The following is a 26,110-nucleotide window of genomic DNA, read 5'->3' as shown; positions in this document are numbered from 1 at the left end:
TGGAGGAGGGAAGGGTATTTTTATAGGTAACAGGTCAGATTTGAATGGTGTACATGTTCAGAAGGATGAAAAGCCTCTTTACCTTGTTAGTTACCTTTTTGTGCTTGAGCAGCTTTTATGCAGAACCATCTGAAAGGATTGTTGGGGACCCGTTGCAAATATTGGTGCACTCTTGATGCCCTCTACACATATTGGCATTTTTTCACACAGACATGGCTCAGAATGAGCACAGATGAGCTTTCTGTGCAGAAATTGGCTGCTGCATTTCCCTACAGTGACTTCACTACAAAAGTACTTCATTAGTTGTTAAGCACTTTACAATGTCCTGAGAGAAGCTTTATATAAACAGTTTCTAAAATTTTTTTAATATGTCCCATTTTTACACACAGTGCATAGTATACCTTAATAATAAACTTGTTCGGATTTTTACTCAATATGAAATTCAAGTCTGATTGGGTATTATATTTTTTGCGAGTTTATAATTTGTCAAAGTAGTAGACTTATTACTTACATTTTTAATGTACTTTATTTTTCACATTGGGCAGCTTAACAGGGAGGCACATTTGCAAATGTGGCAGCTTGCAGTTCCAGTCTATTTTACTTTTTAAAAGTATATGTTAAATATAATCAAAGGAATTGAGCAGACTTGGCAGCACACTGATTATGTGGGTTAAGTATACTTCCTTGAGTCAAATTCCCCTCTTACAGCTTGCTCAGTCAGACCAATCTGAAACAAATGTGTCCCTCCCTGTTATGAAGGCTTGTGATATGGCCCTGTGCCATATTCCCGAAAGCAAATGTTAAACCATATTAATAACTTCATGCAGCCATCATCAAAGTCAATTTGTTACCTTCACTCCCCTGCTGCCCTACACCTACACCTACACCCTTCCCCTACTTTTACTCCTACTGAATGCTGTGATCATTTATGAACACTAAATTTAATCCTTTAACATTGAGTGCCTTTTAAAAAGAAAGGAGGATTAAAGTTATGAAGATTTGAGGTCATTCCAGAATGGAATTGCTCTTCTTGGACCATGTTGTTTTTGTATTAATACAAGATGTGTTGGCTTATCTCATTTGCAACAGAAAAGACATAAATAAAGTCAGATTCAGCTTAACATAAAATATTCAGCTATTTCCACCAATTTTATGTCATGAAAAAAATAAGCTGTTGTGTACTGGATGTAGTTGGTCTTCAGGCATTTTACTAGTTGGCTATTGTTACGGAGAGGTAGAAAGGGGTGTGGGTAGTTCCCACTGATCACCTCCCAAATGACTACAGTCGTGTTTTGTTAAAAATGATGTATCAGCCCCTGACTGTCTTTCGGGTCAAATAAGCAAGCAAATGATGACGGGTTTTCTCGTGGGTTTAAAAAATAGATAACTATTTTTACGCCACTCCTGAAATGGTCACAATCTCACCCATACACACATTCACTCTCACACACATGCACAATAATAGAAAGAGAGAAAAGGGTAGGATATGGTTTAAAATCCAAAGAGAGGTAAGTGTTTGTGATTTCAGTAAACCCGTTGAATCATCTTAGGAGGAAGGTCTTTTTAAAGGTGCAGGATTGGGTGTTTGTAGTCTTGAACTTGTTGAGGTGTTAAAGATTTCTGGTGGTTATAACTTCAGACTGGAGGTAGTGGTCACTTTAAATTCTGTGCTGTAGCAAGTTGAAGTGTAGAATTAACAGCAGCAGTTCTCCTTGCTTGGCTGGATCTCTCTTCACAGCCTCTGACTGGACTGCTTTCTGAGGCTTGATCTCCACCCCACCATTTCCGCTCCCACACCCCCCCCCCCCCCCCCCGCACCCCCCTCCCCCTCTGCTCCCTGGAGGACTGTGTTTTGAAGGTAAAAATGCATTACATAAGAGTTTCTATTAGGCAACATATAGCCGTCTCCCCTGGTGTGACTACACAGTGGACCAGGATGTGGAGACCATGGCTATCGATTGATGTCTAAATGGGGACTATTCTGTTAACACGGTGCTATTCCACACCTATTCAGTTATGGTTTAGGCTGTGAGTCCGTCTGTTTCCAGAATCCTTTGTTTGTTCACTCATGTCGATAAGAGTCATTAATATGCAATAGTACACTTTTCATATGTTACAACTGAGGCAGGAAGAGTACACTGTTTATTCTAGTTCCACTCCTCCTTGGGTCACAATATATATTTAAATTTTTCACATTTACCGATATGGTCAATCACTCTATTTTTATCCCAGAATAGAACACACCAACCAGGTTTCTTTTAATAAATAACAAAATTTATTTATGATAAAAACAAGTCTTAACCAGTAATGAAGTAAAGCATAAACACACAGATTGAAATATTAAAGTTCCCTTTTCACCTTAGCCCCTCTTCCTCTCCCACTCCCACTCTCTCTCACACACACACACCATATACTGCTAACCGGAAAAGTAAAGGGATTTTTATTTTTAGAGCTCTTTTACAGACAAAAAAAATACTTGGGCTGAATACTTGCCCATTCTTGAAGAAAATAGCATATGAGATATATTGTGTTCCAAAACTGGCCTACAGTCTGGCCTTCAAGTACACGTAGATGGGTCACTGGGATCTTTTAGAACAGTTCTTTTCAGGCGGCATTGCGAATTAATTTAGCAGGCTTTTCCTCAAAGACAGGAGATGAGATGAGTTGACACAGTGGACTTCTTAGGGTCTGGAAAGCTGAGCTGGGTTGTGGTCTTCTCTCCTTCCTCGGGAATTCTCTTCTCTCCTTGGAAGTTCTCTTTTTATACAATTCAACTCTAACTCAAAGCAATTCAAAAGTGAAACTGAAACCTTTTTGACCTCCATCAATCTTGACCTGTCATTTCTTTTGTAAGCAACTTCTCCAGGTGTCCAGAGTTCTCTGTTTATTCAGCTGGAAGTCAGGTGGTTTCCTGGGAAGGCTTGTTTTCCTCAAGACCTCTCAGTGCCCCTTTTCAAAAACCATTTCCAGGGACTATTTTTCAAAGTCAAGTGGCCTTTGCATGACCCCCCCTTTGAAAACCGAAAAGTTTAACATTTCTTCAATCTTTCAAAAACAAATTCGCAAAAAATATATTTAACAAAACAGAGGCACTTTTGTAACACAATTTCAAAGGGGTTCTCCCCAGAGCTATTTCAGGTGAGGTTAACAAGTTCCATCCTTGTAGACTGGTTTGTTGATTTCAAGTACAGGATGGGTCATATGACCACTACTCCATTTTGACTGTGATACAAGTGTCCATGTTCTTGCGGTTTTGTTTAACAGCTGACTTTTTAAGTTCATAGTTTATCTATTTTATCATGGCTCCATCCATGCATGACACTACCATGACCTAATTTTTTGATGACTTTTAGATAGTGGTAAACGTACAATATTAATAAGAGATTAATTGAGTGCTTGGTTTAATTTAGAATGCTTATGCATAAGCAGAAGTTTCAGTACTTTTCTCCCCCGGATGCCCACCTGAAAGGGCAGACAGGGCCCTGGTTTAATGTTTCATCCCGAAAAGGGCACCTCTATCAATGCAGCACTCCTTTGGTACAGCTCTGGAACTATCGGTCTGAATTAGGAGTGGGGCTTGAACCCATGACCTTATGCCTCGAAGGTGAGACATAGCTGGCAAGTAAAGATTTTTAGGAGCATGAAGAATGGACCGGGACTTGGCATTAAAAAGGTAGGGCTGTCAAACCTAAGAGGAAATGGTAGAGCAGACTTTATGTTCTTATGTGAATAGTTCGATCCAGATTTTTTTAAATTTTGAATTTGAGCGAGTAAAAATAAATGAGTCCGAATTAAAATGAAAAACGAACCATTGTCCACTTTGGCAGGAAGTATAAAAAAGAACCATATTATCTAAATGGTGAGAGATTGCAGAGCTCTGAGATGCAGAGGGATCCAGGTGTACTAGTGCATGAATTGCAAAAGGTTAGTATGCAGGTACAGCATGTAATTAGGAAAGCTAATCGAATGTTATCGTTTATCGCAAGGGGAATTCAATACAAAAGTAGGGAGGTTATGCTTCAGCTATATAGGGCATTGGTGAGACCACATCTGGAGTACTGTGTACAGTACTGGTCTCCTTATTTAAGGAAGGATGTAAATGCGTTGAAGGCAGTACAGAGAAGGTTTATTAGACTAATACCTGGAATGGGCGGGCTGTCATACGAGGAACGATTGGACTAGCTAGGCTTGTATCCGCTGGAAATTAGAAGAGTAAGAGGCGACTTGATTGAAACATATAAGATCCTGAGGGGTCTTGACAGGGTGGATGTGGAAAGGATATTTCCCCTTGTGGGAGAATCTCGAACTACGGGTCACTGTTTAAAAATAAGGGGTTGTCCATTAAGACAGAGATGAGGAGAATTTTTTTTCTCTCCAGAGGGTCTGTGAGTCTTTGGAATTCTCTTCCTCAAAAGGCAGTGGAAGCAGAGTCTTAGATTCTTGATAAGCAAGGGTGTGCAAGGTTATCGGGGGTAGGTGGAAATATGGAATAATGAGTTCAGCCATGAACTTATTGAATGGACCGAGAGGCCTACTCCTGCTCCTAATTCATCTTACAAGTGCTGGAAACCTAGCAAATTTCAAGTTTCTACTCGACACATTGTCCATTATTTTCTTACAATAAACACTGGCTGACCTGTTGTGTACTGCCAACACATTCTGCTTTTGTTTCACAAAAGTGCAAGTCTTCCTGTCTGTAAAAGCGATGTTCAAAAATTTTTAAAGACCTCTTTCAATTTACTGAATGCATATTTTCTTCTAGTGTAATATTCTCCTGTGCAAGGATTTCTTTAAACCGTCAATATTTAAATGTTGAAGAGTAGAATTTGAAGAATGCATACAACTTAACGTTTGACTTTTGTTTGTCTTTGCTCATGTCTGCATAACACAAAGAAAGTATGCAGGAAACTCCCGCCCATGCCTCTGCCATTGCATGTCTTCTCTTTAGCTTATAGTAGAGGGTAGACACGAATGGCCCAAAGTAATTCACTGTGTCCTCTCCTCAACTAACGTTGATTGGAATGTGCTTGTTCCGTCATTGCCAAAGATTAAGAGCACACTATTTGGAGGCTGATTCACATGCTGTTAATGGAGTAACTCTACTGTCTCATTGAAACGGTTAATACGCACATCAGGACAGAAGGTTCATATCATTGCTACATCCCGCTGTGATTTAAAAGTGAGAACACTGTTCTGTTTAAAATGTGGGTAATTCAATACTAGCTAAATACAATCCTGATGTTTCTGTCAACAAGCTGTGCTTCTTTCCAGAGTAATTCAGAAGGGAATTGTAAATTTTTCACAAGTGCAATGATTTGCATTCTTGTGCTTGACCAAAAAGTGACTCATCAGCAAATAGTTTTCCATTCCAGAAGGTTCAAGTTAGTGAACAAAGCCCCTCACTCCTCTTGTTTAGGCTTTGTCTTGTACTGATGTGTGATTCCATGGGTAAGAGTTGTCTTCTGGTACCTTGCCCAGATCGTTATCCATCATGTGCCAATGTAGATAATAAGTATCAGCAGCCTATTTGGAAAAAAGCAAATACCACTGCTGACTCTGATCCCATTGTTCTATGATATCCCTACATGCACACTTTCTGACAAGCCACTTGATAGTAATCAAGTAGAGAAACCTGACTAACTTATTTCACCTTTGCCCCTTCTACCCAACTGTGGCTCACTCAGGGAGTTAAGGATAGTATTAGATTTAAACAAGAGGCTTATAAAGTTGCAAAAAAGAGTAGCAATCTGAAGACTGGAAGTGTTTTAGAAACCAGCAAAGGGCTCACCAAAGAGTTAATTTTTTTAAAAAGGGTAAAAATAGGAGTGTATTTAGCCAGTAATATAAAAACAGATTGCAAGAGCTTTTATAGGTATATAAAAAGGAAGAGAATAGCTAAAGTAAATGTGGACCCTTAGAAGCAGAGACAGGAGAAATTATCATGGGGAATGAGGAAATGGCAGAGACATTGAACAAATATTTTGTGTCTGTCATCACAGTAGATGATACAAGTTTCGTACCAGAAATAGACAGTACTCTAGGGGCTAAAAAGTGAGGAAATTAAGGGAAGAAATATTAGCAGTGAAAAAGTATTGGAGAAACTTAAGGAACTAAAGTCTGACAAATCCCTGAGACCTGATGGCTTACACCTGAGAGTTCTAAAAGAGATAGTGGATGCGCTAGCTATGATTTTCCAAAAATCCTCAGGTTTGGGAACAGTCCCAGCAGAATGGAAGTTGTCAAATGTTACACGGCTTTTCAAGAAAGGGTAGGAGAAACCAGTGAACTACAGACCAGTTAGCCTAATATCAGTTGTTAGGAAAATGCTGGAATCTATTATTAAGGAAGTCTTAACAATGTACATGTAAAAGCACAGTATGATTAGAACAAATCAACATGGTTTTACTAAAGGGAAATCCTGTTTGCAAAGTTATTACAGCTTTTTGGGGTTGTAACTAGTAGGGTAGATAAAGGGGAACCAGTAGATGTAGTATACCTGGATTTCCAAAAGGCATTTGATAAAGTGGCACACAAAAGGTTAATAGACAAGATAACAGTGCATGCAATTGGGGGTAATATATTAGCATGGATAGAGGATTGGTTAATGGACAGGAAGCAAACAGTGGGCATAAAATGGGGCAGTTTCAGGTTGGTAGGCAGTGAATAGTGGGGTGCCGCAAGGATCAGTCCTGTGGCCTCAGTTATTTACTATCTATATTAATGACTTAGATGAAGAGACAGAGAATAATGCAACTAAGTTTGCTGATGATACAAAGCTAGGTGGAAAGGTAAGCTGTGGGGAGGACACAGAGAGGCTGCAAAGAGAAATAGACTGGTTAAGTGAGTGGGCAACGAGATGGCAGATGGAGTATAATGTAGGAAAGATTGAAATTATTTACTTTGGTCATAAGAACAAAAAAAGCAGAATATTTCTTAAAAGGTGTGAAACTTGTAAGTTTTTATTTTCGAAGAGACTTGGGTGTGCTTGTATAAGGAACACAAAGTTAGCTTGCAGGTACAGCAAGCAATTAGGAAGGTGAATGGCATGTTGGCCTTTATTGCAAGGGGATTGGAGTACAGGAACAAAGAAGTCTTTCTACAATTGTACAGGGTTTTAGAGAGATTACATCTGAAGTACAGTATGCAGTTTTGGTCTCCACATTTAAGAAAGGATATACTTGCATTGGAGACAGTACAAGGAAGGTTCAGTAAATTGGTCCCTGGGATGAGGGGGTTGTGCTATGATGAGAGGCTGAATAAATTGGGCCTGTATTCTCTGGAGTTTAGAAGAATGAGAGGCAATCTCATTGAACATACAAGATTCTAAAGGGACTGGATAGGGTAGATGTTGAGAGATTGTTTCTGCTGGTCAAGGAATCTAAAATGTGGGGGACACAGTCTCAGGATAAGGGGCTGATCATTTAGAACTGAGATGAGGAGAAATTACTTCATTCAAAGGGTTGTGAATCTTTGGAATTCTTTACCCCAGAGGGTTGTGGATGCTCCATCATTGAATACATTTAAGGCTGGGTTAGATAGATTTTTGGTCTCTCAGGGAATCAAGGGATATGGCGAGTAGGTGGGAAAGTGGAGTTGAAGCTTAAGATCAGCCATGATCGTATTGAATGGCAGAGCAGGCTCGATAGGCCATAAGGTCTACCTCTGCTCCTATTTCTTGTGTTCTTGTATCCTCAGAACTATGAACTTAATTGGCCTGATTGAGACCAGCTAACTTGCCACAGTCAGGGGATGGGACTTAGGATCTTTCCATGTCTGCATAGCTTAGTAGCTAGATTGAATGAGCAAATACTTACTGATGCCCTGCCTATTGAAAGGATATTGTGCGCTTATTCTTTGACGGGATAAATGTATTGTGTGTGTGTGTGTAACAAAAATCCGTCAAATAATTAATTTATCTGCCTTACAGTTCACTAAAATCTGCTTTAAATTCTTCAGCTTCAGAAATTTGCAAAAGTTATTTTTATGAATGTTACATGGGTGTTGTGAAAGCCCTGTTGAAATTGGAAAGCACGCTTCATAAAGATCTGGCTGGTAGATGCTGAGCTGACAATCATCATGTGTTATTATGAAATTTTAATATTGGGGGAGATTTATCTTCCAGTTGGACCATTACCTAATGCCAATTGACAGAGTGTGATACATTATTTCATGGGAGTGTTGCAATCCTTTGACCAATCCTTAACCAATACCATAATGTGTTTTGCATTCTGAAAGATGGCTGTGGTTAGTTATAATTAATTAAAAGCCCAGTCTTTTCCTCCTTTTTTTTAATGTGAAGAGTATCCTTATTATTCCTATGCTGGGTGTATATACTTGAGGAAGGCAGATTATTCTTCCTCAATAAATTGAACTAGATTGTAATTACTTGCAAGTTCCAAGCACTCTGTCTACTTTCTCCACAACTGAGTTGTGCCACATATATATTGCACTGTTTATAGTTTGTACAAACTCTTCAATATATTTACGAATGTAGTAGGCACAAGTGTGTGCTTACAAGCATGTCCTATACCTACACAGCAACAGGTTAGTAATCCACTTCTAGTGGTATAATCATGATTCATCCTTCTCGTTTCATTAGGTTCCTGCTTCAGCGCGGGTATGTGGAGCTTGTCATTAATTGAACACAGTAAAAGGTTGCAAGAAATAATGGATTCATGTTTCCTCATGTAACATCAACAATGTATAATTATATAGCACCTTTAACAGTAAAATATCCCAAGGTGCTTCACAGGAACAGTAAAAAGCAACATTTGACACCGAGCCGCATAAGATATTGGGGCAGGTGACAAAGCTTGGTCAGAGGTTTTAAGGAGCGTGTTAAAGGAGGAAAGAGGTGGAGAAGTTTAGGAAGGGAATTCCAGAGTTTAGGGGCTAAGCAACTGCAGGCCCAGTGGTCACCAGTGGTGGAAGGATTAAAATCCAGTATGCACAAGAGGACAGAATTGGAAGTGCAGAGTTCTGAGGATTGTGGGAAGAAAGGAAATAATAGAGATAGGGAGGGGCAAGGCGGGATTAAAAATCAGGATGAGAATGTTAAAATAGCTATTAGTATAAGCTATTAACCAAGAAAGCCTGAAGCAGGAAAACCATTCTGTCCATCAAATCTATCTCAATCTTGAAATATTTTCCCATTTAAAAAGAAATGTACAAAAGAACACTAAAATTTGTTGCATCAAAAGTTCAAATTTACACTTTTTTTTTTCTTTAAGATTTTCCTCACCCAATTTTACTGCCAACCATTCTCTGGCCTCTAGGGATAAGTGGGTCAAATCTGCTCCATGTTACTGCTCTGTAGTATGTAAGAACAATTTGAAATGGTCACTGTAAATGTTTCTTGCACTATTCCATGGAAACACGTTCCTTGCCATGTTCTTTTCCTCAACTGTATGGTCATGTGGAGAATCACCAAGCATGAACCATGTTCTACTGTATGGATGCACATCAAATAGTTAGTTGCTGTTACCTCACTTTCCTTCAGTTAAGCAATATCTAGAAGTAAAAAATGACCACAAGGCTGTCTAATTGAAGGAAGGAAACTTACAGTTCTTACCCGGTCTAGCCTATATGTGACTCTAGCCTTGCACCAATGTGGTTGACTCTCAATCACCCTTTGAAGTGACCCAGCAGCCACTCAGTTCAGGGCAACTAGGAATGGCAATAAATTAACTAATTGAAACTATATTGGAAGCATCAAATAAAACTGAAGGTGTTTTGGATTGTTGTAATTGAATGAGTTGGATAAAAATGATCAGTAAAGGTCAAAAATTGAAAATCAATGGCTGTGACTGACAGGATTTGTTTTGTTAGTACAGCAGATATTTTAAGAGAAGTCAGCTGGGAACCTTTAGGAAGTAGGGAGTTTTTGAGAGGTGAGGAGCGACCTGTTTACCTTCCTGAGGCTTCAAAAGAATTTAACAGCATTTGCAGTTCAGGCCTTTCTGAAGTCCAGATCAAAGAATCACTCAAAGGGTGTGAATCTTTGGAATTGTCTATCCCAGAGGGTTGTGGATGCTCCATTGTTGAGTTTAGTTTAGTTTAGAGATACAGCACTGAAACAGGCCCTTCGGCCCACCGAGTCTGTGCCGACTATCAACCACCCATTTATACTAATCCTACCCTAATTCCATATTCCTACCACATCCCCACCTGTCCCTATATTTCCCTACCACCTACCTATACTAGGGGCAATTTATAATGGCCAATTAACCTATCACCCTGCAAGTCTTTGGCATGTGGGAGGAAACCGGAGCACCCGGAGGAAACCCACGCAGACACAGGGAGAACTTGCAAACTCCACACAGGCAGGACCCAGAATTGAACCTGGGTCACTGGAGCTGTGAGGCTGCGGTGCTAACCACTGCGCCACTATATAAATCTGAGATAGACAGATTTTTGGTGTCTCATGAAATCAAGGGATATGGGGAGCGGGCAGAAAAGGTGATTTGAAGCCGAAGATCAGCCATGATGGTATTGAATGGTGGAGCAGACTTGTTGGGCCATATGGTTTACTCCTGCTCCTATTTCTTGTGTTCTCATGTTATGGAAACTTAAAGAACACAGAAGATGGCTGTTCAGCCTTTCTCGTCTGTGCCTGTTCTTTGAATGAGCTATCCAATTAGCTCCACTCCCCTTCTCTTTCCCCCTACAGCCCTGAAATGTTTCCTTTTTAAAATATATATCCAATTCCCTTTTGAAAGATATTATTGAATCTGCTTCCACCGCTGTTCGGTGGCAAGGAAGCAGAGTTTGTGACAAGGGCCAAAGACAATGGCTTTGGTTTTCCTACTAATATTAATTGGAGGAAATTTCTGCTCACCAGGTACTGGATGTCAGGCAAACGGTCTGACAATTTAGAGAATAATAGTGGTGAGGTAGAGCTGGGTGTTGGTAGCGTGTATGTGGAAACTGTGTTTTCAGTTGCCACCGAGCAGCAGCATAAAGATGAGAAATAGGAAGGGACAAAGGATATATCTTGGGGAACACCAGAGGTAATGTTCCAGGAGCAGGACAATGGTTGGTGATTCTCTGGCTATGACAGGACAGGTAAGAATGGAATAAAAGCAAAATAATGCTGGAAATCTGAAACAATAACAAGAAATGCTGGAAATACTCAGGTCTGGCAGCATCTGTGGAGAGAGAAGCAGAGTTAACGTTTCAGGTCAGTGACCTTTCATCAGAACTGGCAAAGGTTAGAAATGTAATAGGTTTTAAGCAAATAAAGCAGGGGTGGGGCAAGAGATAACAAAAGGGAAGGTGTTGATAGGACAGGGTCACAGAGAATCACTGACCAGAAGGTTATGGAGCAAAGGCAAAGAATGGAACCAGGCAAGTGCAGTCTCACCCAGCTGAACGAGGGTGGAGAGGTGTTAGAGGAGGATGGTGTGATCAATCTTGTCAAGGGCTGCAAACAGTATGAGGAGGGATAGTTTACCTTTGTCGCAGTCACACACAGGATGATATTTGTAACTATCTTGAGAGCTTTTTTTGTTACTGTAGCAGGGTTGGAAACTTGATGGGAGGGATTCAAACATGGAGTTCCAGAAAAGATGGGCATGGTTTTGGGAGGTGACAACATGTTCAAGGATGTTGGAGATGGGGCAGTTGTTTGCAAGAATGGAGGGGTCAAGAGTTTATTTTTGTGGAAGGCTTGATGATGTCAGCTTTGAAGGAGAGGGGTACAGTACCTGAGCAGAGAGAATATAACTATCAGCTAACATGGGTGCTAGGAATTGAAGTTGGGTGGTCAGTAGTGTTACGGTCAAGCGAGGAGGGGTCAAAAGGCTTCCCTCTTTTCCGTCTCCTTGTTTGACCACAATAAGTTTAATTCTTTATTAAAGTGGATGTACTGGCCAGTTTAGTAGTTGTTTGTTAGATTCTTGTTATGATCATAGCCACTAAGCAACTGGACAGGTTTTCTTGAGTTAACAAAGGAAGAGGTTAACTTTATTGTACCTAAACCAAACTAATAAAATAATAAACAAAGTGCCAACGTTCACTCACACACTGTGGCGGTTTGCACACACAAATAGGTTGCAGAGTGGGGAAAGGTAGATTGGTTGAGGTGGAATGGTTCTGATGAAGGGTCACTGACTTGAAACGTTAACTCTGCTTCTCACTCCAAGATGCTGCCAGACCTGCTGAGTATTTCCAGCATTTCTTGTTTTTATTTCAGATTTCCAGCATCTGCAGTATTTTGCTTTTATTTTGGTTGAGGTAGAGTCCATTTTAAAAACAAAAGTATACAGTCTGTGGCATTTGATGATTCTGCTGGCTTCTGGCTGAATTTGATGGTCCTGAGGCTTTTAGTTTGAAGAGATAGATTACTGGTTCGGTTGGTCTCTTGAAGATAGTGATGTGGATGATTTCCTCCAATGGAGTTTCTGATTGTAGCCAGACTATGCAAAGGTGGTCAGTCAACAGACAGGATTTGAAAGCTTTCAAGCTGGAATGGAGAGAGAGAGAGAGAGAGAAGCCCCTATTTAGGGTCTGCTCACGTCAGAGTCCAGTTGCTTTTCCTCTACTGTAGAGAAAACACCCGCTCAAAACCACAGATGGGAAGGGGCTTATCACATGACAGTCACTCAGTCATTTAAACACAACGGTTATCAGTATTTCTCTGCTTGCTGAGAGAACAGGTAGTTCTTTTTAAAATTTCTCAGTCTTGGTTCTAGCAGACATTTCGTCTCTCTCCTCCAGTATTGCATTGCAGGATACAGTATTGCAAATTAGGTGATCATCTTAAGCAGAAAGGATGACTTTGCTGGCAGCTTGTCTTTTAAAATGTCTCTTTTTAAAAAAAAATACAAATTCAGATCTCCAGCCAGTGAACCAAAGAAAATTTTAATTCAACAAAACACATTGGCGTAACACTAGATTATTGGGAACAATATTGGGGGAGCAGGAGGTGGGTCTTGTGGACAAGATGAGGTGGGAAGAAGAGAGAAACTGGAGAACAATACAAGTTCAGGGCGGGGGGGGGGCGGTGGTTAGCCTTAGAGGAAGTTTGTCCCAGTGGGATAACAGGAGGGAGGTACGTGGCAGAGGCAGCTGTTCTGCCTCATTCCTAGTGACAAAGAAGTCCATGAGCTGCTTGTACTTGTTGGAGGTGAGGGTGGAGTAGACAGATAAAAATTATATCAGTTAAAAATGGATTTAAACTCTGAATAATTAGGTCAAGTTTAAATAAACTCTACTTTCTGTGCCACTTATCTCATTGGGAGAAGAAAGATGGCTGAGAGAGGAGGAAAAGGCTCTGCAGCACCACCCATGGACAGCCTGTGCATTTGGAGCAATTGGACAGCATCTCAACACATCACAGATCATTGAAAAATTCTATTAGGACAACACAAACAAAAGGTTTCCCTGGAATTTTTCAATCAAAGGCAGACAAGACATACACATACAAATACATTATATCTATCTTTTAAATAATTAAAAGCTTGCAGAAGCAGATGCACTTGATTGAGAACATGCTAGATTAAAACAGTTTTGTGCTTAGAGGAGTGATTAAATTATTTTTGGAATTACAATCTTGAGACAAACTGCAACAAAAATTAAATATTTTTGCCTAGTTTCAGCTTTTTAAATCCAGTCACGCAGTTTTAAAGCCATCTGCAGCTAAATTCTATGTCCCCAGCCTCAATTAATACAAATGTTGAGCTATGTTTGGTTCCCTAAGTTACAGACTTCAGAGAAACTGAGCCACATGATTCATACATATATATAATAGTGTGTGAGTAATTCGCTTGTGTGTTTAACTGACAGTTTAAAAAAAAATTGAGTTGTCAGCTAATATAAATCCGAGAAATCCCAACTTCTAGTTTCAGGGTATTTAAGTAAGTTGAGTCACTCAGCTCTGAGAGAATTAGTTGGAATCCTCTAACAACTAGGTTGGACCATGTAGCTCCCACAGTAGTTAAAAGAAAAGAACCACTGTGTATAAAATGTTAATTTAAAGTAATAGAAGTTGGACATAGATGTTGTGAACATTTTTCTTCCCCAGGGACTGGATATGTGGTATATTACTGTTTTATCTGTTATTAAACACATGTCCTTGATTGCCAAAGCCTGAAACAAGGTCTTGATATTATGATATAAAAACAAGAAATGCTGGAACCACTCAGCAGGTCTGGCAGCATCTGTGGAAAGAGAAGCAGAGTTAACGTTTCGGGTCAGTGACCCTTCTTCGGAAGGGTCACTGACCCGAAACGTTAACTCTGCTTCTCTTTCCACAGATGCTGCCAGACCTACTGAGTGGTTCCAACATTTCTTGTTTTTATTTCAGATTTCCAGCATCTGCAGTATCTTGATATTATGATGTAATGCTCTTCATTGACTTGTCATGCAGACCCCCCACCTGCCAAGAATGAGGCACATTAATTTTGTAATATGAACATTGATTTGGAAACTGTTGCTGAAGTGAAGAAAGGACTTGTTTAAAAAATAAATCACCAGGCCCTTGGCTGGAAAGATATTTGCATATTTTAACAGACGGTGCTTGAGGAGACAAAGGGGTTACTTCCCTTATCCAACTTAACCCACAATGGACTTTGAGCAGATATTGAAGGTGAGGGAGCTCAAATTTCACGATGACTGCTGGGATGGTGGAATCCACAAACCGACGTGGTCAGATCAGCTGGTCACATGACTAGCCTGCTTGGCAACCTGGTTTTTCTGAATTGTACAAACCGTTTGAACTCTGAGACTGCAGTATGCTCCTGGGCTGAAGAAGACCTGTCTTGTCTGGCTCTCCCTTTCTTTCTCACGGAACTCCAAATCCACCGAAGACACGTGAACCCCAAGAGAGAAAGGTCTCCTACAGTGAACTAGGTTTAAGAAGAATACTGGGCCCCAATGCAAAGCAAGACCTACCTACAGTCAAGGACTCTACAGTGAGCTCGAAGAACCGCAACAAAAACCCTCTTCAGAGATTGCCTCAAACTTTTCCACTTTATTTTTCTTTTGCTCTTTTCTGTCCCTATCTGCATGTATGTATCGCGTATGCATGCTAGTGTGGGCACATTGTGAATCCATAGGCGTTAACCAAATTAGAGTTTAATTTAAGTTTAATGAATTTCAAACTTCTTTAAAACCTAAGACATCATGTTTGTGCTGGTTTCTTTGCCTTATAATTGGAAAGCAGTGAACAAGGATTCACCAAGGGGGAGCTAAAAACAGTGTGTTTAAAATTAAATCCTGTTACGATAAGACAGGTGAAGGCTGAAAAGGACACATAGACCTCTTTCTCACTGGGTTGTAACGGACTGCAGATAATCTTTTAACGGTACAGGTTAATTCTAGTAGCTCAAAGCCTTCTTTTTATTTTGTTACGGTTAAGTGAGGAGGGGTCGAAGGGCGTCCCTCTTTTCCCTCTCCTTGTTTGACCACAACCAGTTTAGTACTTTTTTAAAGTAGATGTACTGGCCAATTTAGTAGGTGTTTGATTGGTTCTTATGATCATAGCAAATAAGTAATCGGACAGGTTTTCTTGAGTTAACAAAGAGGTTAACTTTATTGTACCTAAATCAAACTAATAAAAACAATAAACAACGCGCCAACTTTTACACACACACTAACACACTAGAGGTTTACACACACACATAGGTTATACAGAGTGGGGAAGGCGAGTTTGGTTGAGTTAGAGTCCACAGAAAAAGGGGTATACAGTCTGGTGTTCAGTGATTTGGCAGGCTTCGAGCTGAATTTGGCAGTCCTGAGGCTTTTAGTTTGAAGAGGTAAATGACTGGTTCGGTGGGTCTCTTGCAGACAGCGATGCAGATGATTTCCTCCAACGGGGTTTCTGATTTTATCCGGAGTAGGCAAAGATGGTTAGTGAACAGGCAGGATTTGAAAGCTTTCAAGCTAGAATGGAGAGAGAGACAGGAGACAGAGAGGGGCCCCCTCTTGAGTCTACACGTGCCAGAGTCCAGTTGCTTGTCTCTCTGCTGCTGCTGAAAGACGAGCTTAAAACCACTTATGGGGAGGGGCTTGTAACATGACATTCACTCACTGATTCAAGACGTAACAGTTAGCAGTATTTCTCTCTTGCTAAAAAGAACAGGTAGTTCCTTTAAACTTCCTGGGTCTTGGTTCTTGCTGGGGCATGAGCAGACATCTTGTCTCCCTCCTCAAACATTGTAGTGTAGGATACAGTGTTGCAAATTAGATGACCATTCTCTGCTGCTAAAAAAAGTCATCTTTTTAAAAATGTCTTTTAAAAAATATATATGAATTCAAATCTCCTGACAGTGGATTAAAGAAAATTATCATTTAACAAAGCATTTTGGCTTAATAATTTGCTCTTGTGATGTGGGCATCACTAGCAAGGATGTCATTTGTTGCCATCCCTAGTTGACAGTGTGCTGCCTTCTGAAACCACTGCAGTCTGTGTGGTAAAGATATGTTGATGGATAGGGAGTTCCAGGATTTTGACCCAACAACAATGAAGTCAGATGATGTGCAACTTGGAGGTGATTGTGTTCCCATGCACCTGCTGGCCTTCTTGAGGTGGTAGAACTCAGTTGAAGAAGCCTTGGCACATTGCTGTAGTGTACCCTGTAGATAGAAAACCCTGCAGCCACAATGTGGCTGGAGGGAGTGAATGTTTAAGCCAAAATTAGCAGAAGGATACACCTGTCACTGGCCACATTACAGTAACTTGCATGGATATAGAGGCTAGTGAACATGATCTTGAAGCCGCACCTATCAGAATAATTGTAAAATATAGAAGCCAAAAAAGTAAGGAAGAAAAGACTCAAACACTGCACAAATCTTAATTTTTTTAAACATTAAATGCTTTGTTTTGTAACTTGTATCATGTGAGGCTTAATTTTTTTTTAGGGTTTGCCCTTAAATTTCCTGTACACTTACAGGAATCATTGTTTCAAGTAACAAATATTTAACTTTGTTACTTTATTTACAGATGGACAAAAACGGAAGAAATCGTTAAGACGGAAATTGGACTCACTGGGCAAGGAAAAGAACAAGGACAAAGGTGAGCAATCAGTGCTTTAGAAATGACTCAAAACTCTGGAAGCAGGATTCAATGCTTGAAAACTGCGATCTTAGTAAACATCTCCACCTCAAAGAAAATATTACCTGAGCCAGCCATATAAAAGTAATCATCGCTTTTAGTTAGTTTAGTTAGTTTCCACTTAGGGGTTAAACAACAGCCTTGATTTAGCTTAAATTTAACGAAGGCCTAGGCAGCTGAAGATCCGGCTGCCAATGATTGAGTGAGAAAAATTACTGATGTGCATCAGCACAGTGATCTTGGAGGGTTGCAGGAGTGAAGGAGATTACAGCGATAAGGAGTGGTGAAGCCATGGAGGGATTTGAATACATGGATGTGAATTTTTAAATCCATGTGATCCATGACTCAGTAACACACTGCAGCAGAGATATCAAGAGTTTGGATGAAGTTTATCTGGAAAACTCTGGATTCCAGTTCCAAGGAGGAGGCAAGAGTTAATCCACAGTCAGACCATGTTGCTCCTTCTTGAGTTTCTCAGTAAGCTAATGATACAATCTCCTATTCTATCCATACAGGCTTTTTTAATTAGGAGTTGGATTTTCTCCATTTTCACCTTAATTTGAAATAGCTCCATGTAAACAAAGATTTCAGTGGGCAGGGAGGTAACACATGGGAAAACTTCATATAAATTTGCACTTTTGAAACTGTTAAAGGGCATCTTACTTTGCCATGTGTGATAATAAATTAATTGTGCTGGTTGCAACAGGGTCAGTGACATAACATCAACTTTGCAAGTATTTTTCAAACTAGGAAGTCCTAATAATAAAAGGCCTTTTAAATGAGCCTTGTTAGTTTATCAATATAATGAATAATAATAGTTTATCAATATAATGAATAGTTTATCAAATTAATAACAGTCAAAAGAAACACTAATTTACTCGCTGTTACATGCATCAGATATGAAATGTATATACCCAGTCCTTTTTTTGTTTTAAAAAAAAAAGCCTTTGATTTTATAGATTTTCAAGAGTGATGATCAATGCCCTAGTCAGTTTTTTTTTAAAAAGGGAAAATATATATAGCTATCAAGGCACCATGCTGTCAGTATTTGGTGCTGTGAAGGAAGAATGACTACTGTCAGCGGAAGCTCCCTGCACTAGAGAAACCCAACAATCATATCCACAGTGGCCCTCTCATACAGAGGGCTTTCTAAGGTGCAGAAGAAACTGGATGTTTAGTAAGCAGAGAAAAGGGCAACAAAGATTTGGGGGTGAACAAATGGTCAAAGAGAGGGTTTTTGAGAGCAAAAGCGAAGGAAAGGTAATGTTAAGAGATTTAGGGAGAGAGTTCTCAAAGGCAGGAATGTAGTGGCTGAAATATCAGCTATTGGTCGGGGTGCTGAAAGAGTAATTCAGTATCAGTGGCGTGGAAGATCCGTGTAGGGATGCATCACTGAAAGAAGTTACTTCTGGTAGGGTGGGAGGGATTTGAAAGTGAGCACAAGGACCTTGAAGTCAAATAACCTGGTGACATTGTGAGGCAGATCAGTAAGGATAGGGATGATGGGAGAAAAGCAATTTAGTGCATGTTGCAGTATTTTGAATGACGTGATCATGCTTGAGTGATCAAATTGTTTTGCGTACTGTAAGAATAAAGAAAATGTAACTCTTGGGTGCAGTCCTTGACAAACATTAAATGAAACAAATTATTGATCCTTTGCTTCAGCTGTTAAGTGTTGACCTGTTTGTGGCTAGGACTCCTTGATAGGTCAAGGGAATAAAATAGTCTGCCAACCACTTAGTGTGACAAGCTTCACCAGGGACTGCTCTGATGACGAGTGCCAACATGGAAAGTTTGTAACACATAAGCAAATACATGAAGATATGATTGCATACTCACTGAGCACTCTACAGGTCTGTATTAAGGAGACCTGATTTGTTAAGTAGAGTGATTTCACTTGAGAACTTGGGATTTGTATTTTCCTAAACTATTTCCTCTCAATACACAGAAGCTCGATTCATTTATTGACTTAAAATATATTTAAATAAAATTGCTGCAAAATGCCAACTCATTTAGTTAATACGGTTAAGGGGGAAATATTCTGACATTAACAGCAAGATGTGCAGTAATCAGTCCTGTAGAATACAATGTTATTGCCATATCATTATTAGAAAGATCCTTCACACCTCTGCAAGGATATAATAGTTTTGTTGATATAATCTTGTTGCCTAGTTTGCTGGCATCGCATTAACAATAGGTGTGAGTGCTTTGTAGACAGCCATAGAATAGAATGAAAGAACAGTTTTGTACTTTATTACAGTCTGGAGAGTCTCTTTAGTTCCAGTGGAAATGGTTCAGATCATGATTTGTCTCTCTCTTTCATTCCTGGCTCAGGTCATGTTTATTTTTTATTGATTCTGGGGATATTGGTGTCTCTGGCAAGGTCAGTACCTATTGCCACCCCTAATACCCCTTAAGAAGGTGGTGATGGGCCATGTCCTTGACCTATTGCAGTTCATGTAGCGGAGGGACTCCCACAATGCTGTTAGGTAGTGTGTTCCAGGATTTGGATCTGCTGACAATGAAGTAATTGCGATATGCCTACTTGTCTCGCCCTTTCAACACCATTCTTCAGTATCTTATTTTTTGAATGACTACTGAAATAAACTGGAAAAAATATAAATTATGGAGTCATGACGACTCATTTTGGTGAAGTATTAGCATTTTTAGATAAAATTAGAGCGCTTAAATTCTAGTTATTTATAAAGCCGATGTTGTATTATCGCTTTTTGAACACAAGAACACAATAATTAGGATCAGGAGTAGACCATACAGCCCATCGAGCCTGCTCCGCCATTCAATAAGATCGTAGCTGATCTTAGGCTTCAACTCCGTTTTCCCGCCCGCTCGCCATATCCCTTGATTCCCTGTGAGACCAAAAATCTGTCTATCCCAGCCTTAAATGTATTCAACGATGGAGCATCCACAACCCTCTGGGGTAGAGAATTCCAAAGATTCACAACCCTTTGAATGAAGTAATTTCTCCTCATCTCAGTTCGAAATGATCTGCCCTTATCCTGAGACTCTGCCCCCCGTGTTTTAGATTCCTTGACCAGCAAAAACAATCTCTCAGCGTCTACCCTATCCTGCCCCTTCAGAATCTTATATGTTTCAGTGAGATAACCTCTTATTCTTCTAAACTCCAGAGAATATAGGGCTAATTTACTCAGCCTCTCATCATAAGCCAACCCCCACACCTCAGGGACTAATTTAGTGAACCTTCCTTGTACTGTCTCCAATGCAAGTACATCCTTTCCTAAATGTGAAGACCAAAACTGCACGCAGTACTCCAGATGTGATCTCTCTAAAGCCCTGTATAATTGTAGCAAGACTTCTTTATTCCTGTACTCCAATTCCCTTGCAATAAAGGCCAACATGCCATTCACCTTCCTAATTGCTTGTTGTACCTGCATGCCAACTTTTTGCTATCCTTGTACGAGCACACCCAAGTCTCTTTGAACATCAACACTTACAAGTTTCACACTTTAAAAAAAAATCTGCTTTTCTGTTCTTACGACCAAAGTGAATAACTTCACACTTCCCTACATTATACTCCATTTACCACCTAGTTGTCCACTCACTTAACCTGTCTATATCTCTTTGCAGTTTCTGTGTCCTCCCCACAGTTTACCTTTCCACCTAGCTTTGTACCATCAAACCTAGATAAGTTACTCTCTGTCTCTTCAAATAAGTCATTGAAATAGATTATAAATAGCTGCTGCCCCAGCACTGATCCTTGCGGCACTCCACTATTCACTGCCTACCAACTTGAAAATGCCCCATTTTATGCCCACTGTTTGCTTCCTGTCCATTAACCAATCCTCTATCCATGCTTATATATTACCCCCAATTCTGTGAGCCCTTATATGAATATGCAGATATATGAATTAGGAGCAGGAGTAGGTTATTCAGCCCCTTGAGCCTCCTCCCCCATTCTATACAATTATGGCTGATCTGTTTGTGGACTCAACTCCACTTTCCCGCCTACTGCTGATACCCGTTGACTCCCTTGTTTGTCAATGATATGTCTACCTGTGCCTTAAAACATTCAATTACCCTGCCTCCACCGCTCTCCGGGGAAGAGAGTTCAACAGAATCACGACCATCTGAGAAAAAATTTCTCCTAATTTCTGTCTTAAGTGGGAGACCCCTTATTTTTAAACTGTCCACTAGTTTTAATCTCTCTCACAAGATTGAAACATCCCTTCAACATGCACCCTGTCAAGTCCCCTCAGGATTTTGTGTTTCACGAAAATCACCTCTCATCCTTCTAAACTCCAATGAATACAGACCTAACCTGTCCAACCTTTCCTCAGAAGATAACCCCCTCATCCCAGGAATCAATCAAGTGAGCCTTCTCTGAGCTGCTTCCAATGCAACTATCTCACTTATTAACCTTCTGTGTGGCACCTTATCAAATTCCTTGTGGAAATTCAGGTATACTACATAAGAACTAGGAGCAGGAGTAGGCAATTCAGCCTCTCGAGCCTGCGCCGCCATTCAATACGATCATGGCTGATCTCATCTCTGCCTCAAATCCACTTTCCTGCCCCTTCTCCATAACCCTTCAACCCATTACTAATTAAAAATATTTCTATCTCCTCAAATTTACTCAATGTCCTGGCATCCACCGCACTCTGGGGTAGTGAATTCCACAGACACACGACCCTTTGAAAGAAGTAATTTCTTCTCATCTCTGTTTTAAATTTGCTACCCCTTATCCTAAAACTATGACCTCTCGTTCTAGATTGCCCCACCAGAGGAAACATCCTCTCTACATCTACTATGTCAATCCCCTTAATCATCTTATATACCTCAATTAGATCTCCTCTCATTCTTCTAAACTCCAGAGAGTAAAGGCCTAAACTGCTCAATCTCTTTCATAAGACAAACCTCTCATCTCTGGAATCAATCTAGTGAACCTCCTCAGAACTGCCTCCAATGCAACTACACCCTCCTCAAGTAGGGGGACCAAAACTGTACGCAATACTCTAGGTGCGGTCTCACTAATGCTTTGTACAGTTGCAGCAACACTTCCCTACTTTTATACTCTATTCCTTTAGTAATAAATGCCAAAATTCCATTTGCCTTCCTTATTACCTGCTGCACCTGCATACAGTTTTCTGCGATTCATGCACGAGGACACCCAGATCCCTCTGCACTGAAGCACTCTGAAGTTTCTCTCCATTTAGACAATTTGTCTTTCTATTCTTCCAACCAAAATGGATAACCTCACACTTATCCATGTTAAACTCCGTCTGTCACATTTTGGCCCATTCACCTAACCTATCCATAGCCATCTGTAAATTTCTTATTTCTTTATTGCAACTTATCCCACCTATTATAGTGTCCTCTGAAAATTTGGCTACAGCACCTTCTATCCTTGCATCCAAGTCATTCATATAGATTGTAAATAGTTGGATCCCGAGGACAGAACCCTGTGGCACCCCACTAGTTACATCTTGTCAACCAGAAAAGGACCCATTTATTCCGACTCTCTGTTTTCTGTTGGTTAGCCAATCCTCTATCCAAGCTAATAAATTGCCCCTAACCCCATGTGATCTTACCTTGTGTATTAACCTTTTGTGCGGCACCTTATCAAATGCCTTCTGGAAGTCCAGATATACTACATCTACAGGATCCCTATTATCCACTTTACTTGTTACATCTTTGAAGAGCTCTAGCAAATTAGTCAAACATGATTTACCCTTCATAAAACCATGCTGTCTCTGATGGATTGCGTTTTGACTTTCTAAATGTCCTGTTATTACTTCCTTAATAATGGATTCTAACAATTTCCCAACGACAGATGTTAAACGAACTGGTCTGTAGTTTCCTACTTTCTGCCTCCCTCCTTTTTTGAATAAGGGCGTTATATTAGCATTTTCCCAATCCAGTGAAACCTTTCCCACATCCAGGGAATTTTGGAATATGATATCCAATGGAACCAATGGATCCCGCTGCCACTTCCTTGAAGATCCTAGGATGTGTGCAATCAGGCCCTGGGGACTTGTCTGCCTTCAATCCCAATAATTTACTCAGTGCTTTTTCCCTAGTGGTAATTGTTCTAAGTTCCTCTCTTTCTATAACCTCTGCTTACTTGTTAGTGTTGGAGTGGTACCAGGTTCCTCCACTGTGAAAACTGAGGCAAAATACTGATTTAGTATCTCCGCCATTTCCGTGTTCCCCACAATTAACTCCCCAGTCTCATCCTCCAAGGGACCAACATTCACTTTAGCTATTCTCTTCCCTTTTATATACTTATAGAAGCTTTTGCTATCCATTTTTATATTTTGCGCTAGTTTTCTTGCATAATTTACCTTTGCTCTTTTTATTACTTTTTTAGTAACCCTTTGTTGATCTTTAAAAGTTTCCCAATCTTCCAGCCTGCCACTGGCCTTTGCAATATGGTATGCCTTTGTTTTTGTCTTTGTTATCCTTAACTTCCTTGTTTAGCCATGGATGTTATCTCCCCCCCCCCCCCTCTTAGAATCTATCTTCCTCTCTGGAATATATTTTAATTGGGAGGAACTCATCAACTGTCCTACCTTTTAGTCTTCCTGCCCAGTCCACTAGGGCCAAATCTGTCCTCATGCCTATATAATTACCTTTGTTTAACTCCAGAACGCTAGTGTGGGACTCCAGTTTCTCACCCTCAACCTGAAATTGAAATTCTAACATACTACTGGTTCCCCTTTATTTACTCTACTAGTTATATTCTCAAAACATGTCAAATATGATTTCCCTTTAGTAAAACCATGTTGACTTGTTCTAATTTTACTGTGCTTTTCTAAGACTTCCTTCATAATAGTTTCCAGCATTTTCCCAATGACTGATGTTGGGCTAACTGGCCTGTAGCCCACTATTTTCTCTCTCTCTCTCCTTTCTTGAAAAGCAGTATGACATAATTTTAAAATTAGGGCTGTGCCATTCAGGAGCAAAATCTCTAAGCTCTGTCACACAAAGGGCCATAGAAATCTGGAATTCGCTTGCCCCAAAAGGCTGACGATACTGGGTCAATTGAAATTTTCAAGACTGAGATTATTGATTTTTGTCAGATAAGCATATTGAGGGATATAGAGCTAAGGCAACTAAATGGAGTTGAGGTGCAGATCTGTCATGATCCAATTAAATAGTCGAGTAGTCTTCAGGGGCTGAATGGGCTATTCCTGTTCCTATATTCCTATTTTAGATTTGTGATGATGCAAATATCCCTCTCTGGACTCATCTGGCCTGTGAGCCCACCTCCTGCTCTCGCTACCCTATTCTCACTAAACTACTGACCACTCAACTTCCCTTCCTGGCTCCTATGTTAGTTGACATTATTAATGGTCCTCTCTCCTCAGGTTCTGCCCTCTCTCCTAATCTGCCATCCTCACCCCCTCAAAAAAAAACCCTGGACTCCTCCGTCTTTGCAAACTACCACCTTTATCTCCAACCTCCCTTTCCTCTCAAGTCCATCAATGTGTTGTCTCCTCCCAAATTTGTGCCATCATTTTCGGAACTCCATGTTTGAATCCCTCTAATCGTATTTCTATCCCTACTACAGTACCAAAGCTGCTCTTATCAAGGTCACAAATGACAGTCTATGAGACTGTGACAAAGGCAAACTATCCCTTCCCGTTCCCGTGTCTGCATCCTTTCACACAATTGATCACACCAACTTCTTCCAATGCCTCTCTACTGTTGTCCAGCTGAGTGGGACTGCATTCATCTGGGTCCATTCTCATCCACCTAATCATAGCCACAGAATCGCTGTAAATGGCTTCTCTTCCATTCCTGCACAGTGACCTCTGGTGTTTCCCAGGGATCTGTCCTTGGACCCTTCCTGTTTCTTAAATGTGTGCCACCACTTGGCAACATAACTGGAAACACAATGTCACTTTCCATATGTAGAGCTGGGTGTTGTCAGCGTGCCTCACCACCACCTCCCTTAACCCTTTCACTGTCTCTGTAAATTCAGACTGCTTATCTGACATCCAGTACTGCATGAACAGAAATTTCCTCCAATTAAATATTGGAAGGACTGAAGCCATTGTCTTCGGTCCCCGCCATAAACTCCACTCCCTCGCAACCGATTCCATTCCTCTCCCTGGCAACTGTTTGAGGCTGAACAAGTCTGTTCATAACCTCAGTGTCATATTTAACCCCAAGAAGAGCTCTCAAACACATAGTCACACTGTCACTAAGACCGTCTATTTCCATCTCTATAGTATTGCCTGATTCTGCCTCACCTCAGCTCTTCTCCTGCTGAAGCCCTCATCAGTAACTTTGTTACCCCAGATTTGACTATTCTACACTGCTGGCCCATGTTCTACCCTCCATAAAGTTGAGCATTGAAAACTCAGCTGCCTATGTCCTAACCCTCTCTCTCTCAGTGCTGTTCACCCATTCCCCGCTGTGCTCGCTAACATAAACTGGCTCTGAGTTAAGCACTTCGATTTTAAAATTCGCATCTTTCTTTTAAAATACCTTCATGTTCTGGCTCTCCCTAGCTCAGTAAGCTCCTTCAGCCCTATAACCCTCAGAAATCTTATCTCCTGTAATTCCGGACTCTTGAACATTCCCAATTTTAATCACTCCACCATTGGTGACCATGCCTGCAGCTGCCTAGGTCCTAAACTCTGGAATGCCCTCGCTGAACCTTTCCACTTCTCTTACCTCACTTCCCTCCTTAAAGACACTCCTTAAAACCTACCTCTTTGACCAAGCTTTTGAGATCTGCCCTAATATCTTCTTGCATGGTTCGGTGTCATATTTTGTATTATAATGCCCCTGTGAAATGCCTTTGGATGTTTTATTATGTTAAAGGCACTATATAAATAGTGGTTGTTGGAAGCATCTGCTTCTGGCCTTAATTTAGCTGCACTGCCTGTACTTCAATCCACCGAAAGATGGTAGTTTGGGGAGAGCAGTGTGCAGATGCTCGAGCCTTGTATGATCATTGTTGTTGAAAAAGCAGTAATTGCCAGGATGATACCAGGACATAAGTGTTAAATTATTGAAAGATTGCATTAGCATGGCTCATGTTCATTTAAGTTTAAAAGATGGAGCAGT

The 26,110-nt window shown here is 40.4% G+C and overlaps 1 protein-coding gene across 5 annotated transcripts in view; it reads left to right on the top strand.

The window, feature by feature from the left end:
- LOC137374374 (rho GTPase-activating protein 6) overlaps positions 1 to 26,110 on the top strand; it is a 642,504-nt gene that overhangs the window by 499,613 nt on the left and 116,781 nt on the right. For all 5 annotated transcript variants that reach the window (XM_068040369.1, XM_068040368.1, XM_068040371.1 and 2 more), the window contains one exon: positions 16,943 to 17,014. In XM_068040369.1, coding sequence (XP_067896470.1) covers positions 16,943 to 17,014 — 72 coding nt within the window. The remainder of the gene's footprint in view (positions 1 to 16,942; positions 17,015 to 26,110) is intronic.

Source organism: Heterodontus francisci, chromosome 10 (assembly GCF_036365525.1).
Source record: "Heterodontus francisci isolate sHetFra1 chromosome 10, sHetFra1.hap1, whole genome shotgun sequence".
Lineage (NCBI taxonomy): Eukaryota > Metazoa > Chordata > Chondrichthyes > Heterodontiformes > Heterodontidae > Heterodontus > Heterodontus francisci.
Note: the sequence above shows the minus strand (reverse complement) of the source record. Positions and strands in the feature narration are given on the sequence as shown.